Source organism: Cucurbita moschata, unplaced genomic scaffold (genome assembly GCF_002738365.1).
Source record: "Cucurbita moschata cultivar Rifu unplaced genomic scaffold, Cmos_1.0 Cmo_Scf00082, whole genome shotgun sequence".
Lineage (NCBI taxonomy): Eukaryota > Viridiplantae > Streptophyta > Magnoliopsida > Cucurbitales > Cucurbitaceae > Cucurbita > Cucurbita moschata.
The window spans coordinates 167,629-172,080 of NW_019268598.1; the positions used below are offsets into that span (position 1 = coordinate 167,629).

The 4,452-nt window shown below is 35.2% G+C and overlaps 1 protein-coding gene across 1 annotated transcript; it reads right to left on the minus strand.

The window, feature by feature from the left end:
- On the minus strand, positions 1 to 2,995 carry LOC111438731 (heat shock cognate protein 80-like). Its single transcript, XM_023076580.1, has 3 exons — positions 2,790 to 2,995; positions 2,161 to 2,302; positions 1 to 2,075 (listed from the first exon to the last, which is right to left on the minus strand). Exons 1-3 carry the CDS (start codon positions 2,910 to 2,912, stop codon positions 238 to 240), a joined length of 2,103 nt encoding a protein of 700 aa, XP_022932348.1. The 5' UTR covers positions 2,913 to 2,995; the 3' UTR covers positions 1 to 237.
- Between the last annotated feature and the right edge of the window lie 1,457 nt (positions 2,996 to 4,452).

The following is a 4,452-nucleotide window of genomic DNA, read 5'->3' on the forward strand; positions in this document are numbered from 1 at the left end:
TTTCTTCAACTCTCATGTCTATAAAGGAATTCTCAAACAGAAGAGTCTGAATCAGTAAACATCTTTCGAGAACAAGAACACTATGATATCCATTAGAATTACCACAAAACTTGGGGGAAAACGAAGTTAAAAGTAATCAGAAAAAACAAAGACAAGAAAAAAGACAGTCACCTAAGAACGTAGTGAAGTGAGAACAACCTTTAAAGAAGATGCTTACTAGTTTGTTTCAAGTTCAAATTAATCAACTTCCTCCATCTTGCTACCCTCCTCAGCATCTGCCTCAGCATCTTCTAGAGGAGGCATCTCGGAATCCGCCTCACCCTCTTCCTCGTCGATGCTTAATCCCAGCTTCAACATTCTGTGGATCCTGTTCCCAAACGTGTTCGGGTCATCCAGGCTGAACCCAGAAGTGAGCAGGGAAGTCTCAAACAGGAGTAGAACAAGGTCCTTCACGGACTTGTCGTTCTTGTCCTCGTCAGACCTCTTCCTCAGCTCTTCTATGATCGGGTTCTCCGGGTTGATTTCCATCGTCTTCTTGCTAGACATGTAACCAGCCATGCTGTTGTCCTTCAACGCCTGAGCTTTCATGATCCTTTCCATGTTCGCTGTCCAACCGTATTCACCAGTTACCAAACAGCACGGCGAATCAACAACCCGGTCAGACACCACGACCTTCTCCACCTTGTCACCCAACACATCCTTGATCACCTTGCAAAGACCCTCGAATTTCTCCTTCAAGCTTTCCTTCTTTTTCTTCTCATCTTCGCTCTCCTCGAGTTTCAGACCTTCCTTGGTTGCTGATACGAGCTTCTTCCCTTCAAATTCCTTCAGTTGACCGACTGCGTACTCATCGATTGAGTCGACCATGAACAGAACTTCGTAACCCTTCTTCTTGAGCTTTTCAAGGAAAGGAGAGTTCTCTACAGCTTTCTTGCTTTCACCAGTGATGTAAAAGATGTCATTCTGACCTTCCTTCATTCTGGTCACATAGTCCTTCAGGCTGGTCAACTCGTCACCACTTTTCGTGGAGTGGAAACGGAGAAGCTCGGCAAGCTTAGGCCTATTCTGAGAATCCTCATGGATACCAAGCTTCAAGTTCTTGGAGAAGGCCTCGTAGAACTTGTTGTAGTCTTCCTTGTTCTCAGCAATCTCAAAGAAGAGCTCAAGGCACTTCTTGACCAAGTTTTTGCGGATGACCTTCAAGATTTTGTTCTGTTGCAGCATTTCTCTGGAAATGTTGAGGGGAAGATCCTCAGAATCGACTATGCCCTTCACGAAACCAAGGTACTCGGGAATCAACTCCTCACAGTTGTCCATGATAAACACACGTCTAACATACAACTTAATGTTGTTAGGCTTCTTCTTTGTGTCAAAGAGATCAAAAGGAGCCCTCTTGGGGACAAAGAGGACAGCCTTGAATTCCAATTGACCTTCCACCGAGAAGTGTTTTACAGCGAGGTGCTCTTCCCAGTCATTGGTAAGGCTCTTGTAGAAAGCAGCATATTCTTCCTTGGTAATCTCCTCTGGCTTCCTCATCCAGATGGGCTTCTGTTTGTTCACCAAAGACCACTCATGAGAAACCTCCTTGATCTTTTTCTTCTTCTTTTCTTCCTTCTCCTTCTCTTCATCAACTTCCTCAACCTTGCCTTCCTCGTCCTTCTTCTCCTCTTCGTCCTCATCATCAGAGATTTCCTTCTCAGTGGTCTTCTCAACCCAGAGAGAAATTGGGTAGCTAATGAACTCGGAGTGCTTCTTAATCAAGTCCTTGAGACGACGCTCCTCAAGATATTCGAGTTGATCTTCCTTGAGATACAGGGTAATCTTTGTACCTCGGCCTAGATTCTCACCAGAGGTATCCCTGGTGACGGTGAATGAACCCCCAGCTTGGGACTCCCATACGTACTGCTCATCATCATTGTGCTTTGTGGTAACAATGACCTTTTCAGCCACAAGGTATGCTGAGTAGAAACCCACTCCAAACTGCCCAATCATGCTCACATCAGCACCAGCTGCAATGGCTTCCATGAATTCCTTGGTCCCAGATCGCGCAATGGTTCCAAGATTGTTCACCAAATCTGCATCAACATGTTCGAGAAATGAGATACGAGTATCACATATAGGCTAAAAGACGATTACACATAAGCTGTGGCAACCACTCACCAGCCTTGGTCATGCCAATACCACTGTCAATAATCGACAATGTATTGTTTGCCTTATCAGGAATGATGTGGATAAAGAGTTCAGGCTGGGCATCTAGCTTACTCTTGTCGGTCAAGCTCTCGAACCGGATTTTATCTAGAGCCTGAAATGAAGTTTCAAATAATTAATTTCAAAACTTGATCTAGTGAAATTTCTATCTTCATAATCCAAGAAAGTACATAAGGTTTCATGATTCCACGAAAAAGTATATTCACACGACTACCGAACAAGATTATACATGTCAATTCACCTGATACTAAGAAAACTTGTTCAAATTGTAAATCATGATGCAAGTAAAATCCCAAAAGCCAACAATCGACCAAATTTAGATCGGTAAACCAAATAAAATTACGATCTCTTATAATTCACAGAGTATGTCTAGAAAAACATCGTCAGAAGCCACAAATCAGAACACAACCTACCAAGTTTGGATCAAATAAATGTAAAAGAAAATGGAGTTAAATCAAACTACACAATCGAGAAGAATGCACATACGACAGAAGAAAAACAAAAAGAAAACGATTAACTCCTAGAACAGCAGATACGAAGAAGATCAAAGAAAAAGTGAAAGAAAAGAAAAGGAAACGTACATCAGAGGAGTTGCTAATAAGTTCCCGGAGAAAGATCTCCTTATTGCTGTAAAAGGTGTTGATAATCAGACTGAGAAGCTGATTAATCTCGGCCTGAAAAGCGAACGTTTCAGCATCCGCCATGGTTGAAGACAACGAACGAAGTTAATCGAAGACCAGCAATGGAGGAAATGGAAACGGAGGAAGCTTCGAGAGAGCAATTCCAGATCTATGGAGGAACAAGCAGGGTTATATAGAAGAAGGGGTTTCTACTAGGGTTTCTGGAACCTTCTAACAGTTTGAAATTTATTACGATTAGTACTTTTTCTTTAATTAGAATATTACCGAATTACGTGGCTGGCTGTAATGAAAAATTCGAGAAAACGGGGTTTGGGAAAACCTAATCTAGGATTGGAGCAAGATAATCCGAATCCCAGCCATGGAAAGTCCGCAGCCAAACAAGCCTCTAACAATTAGTTGGGTTCTTTAATCCCAAAAGAAAAATTATAAATTATAATGGATAATTTTATTTTATAAAATATTTTGTAAATATAAAATTTGATACTTTTACAGTTGGATTCATTAAAATAATCCCTATTAAATAATAAAAAATCTAACCATAAATTTGTTGAATTTAATTATTTCACGCCATTATTTAATTCTTTCATTTTTAATAAAAGCATTTATTTACTCATTTTCAAACATTTAATTACAATCCAAAAAATTACCTTTCAAATAGTTAAAAAGGGTTCAAATCGTGGTCTAAAAATAAATAATCAAATTAAATAAAAATAAAATAAATGTACAAATTTTTTGAATTTAATTGGTTCACGCAATTATTTAATTTTTTCACTTTTAATAAAAACATATATTTACTCATTTTCAAACATTTAATTACCATTTATAACGGAAAAAAATATGTTTTAAATGCTTAAAAATGGTTCAATGCTCTAAAAATAAATAATCATAAAATTAAATAAAAATAAAATAAAGGTACGAATTTTTGAATTTAATTAGTTCACGCAATTATTTAATTTTTTCATTTTTAATAAAAGCATTTATTTACTCATTTTTAAACATTTAATTACAATTTGTTACGAAAAAAATTTCCTTTTAAATAATCATAAAATAAAATAAATAAATGTACATAAAATTGTTGAGGTCCAAAAATAAATAATCATAAAATAAAATAAATGTACATAAACCAAATGTATATTTTAAATTTAATAATAAATTTAAATAAATAAAATAAATGTACGTAAACAAAATGTATATTTTAAAGTTAATAATAAATTTGAATGGGTGGTTTCTGTACTTATAAATCATTCTAATTTTTAGAATTTTTTTTCTAACCTCAATAAAACTCAAATAAATTTATAAATCATGAAATTATTTTTTAATCCTTTTTTAAATTTTAATGCGATTAATTAACTCCTAAACTATATATATATATATATATTTTTGCTTATATTTTAAAATTAATAATAAATTCAACTAATATATATAGCTCATATTTTAAAATTAATAATAAATTCAACTAATCTATGTCCATAAACTGCATATATATATAGTTTATATTTTAAAATTAATAATAAATTCAACTAATTATGCCCATAAATGGTATATTATATATATATATATATATATATATATATATATATATATATATATATATATATATTTT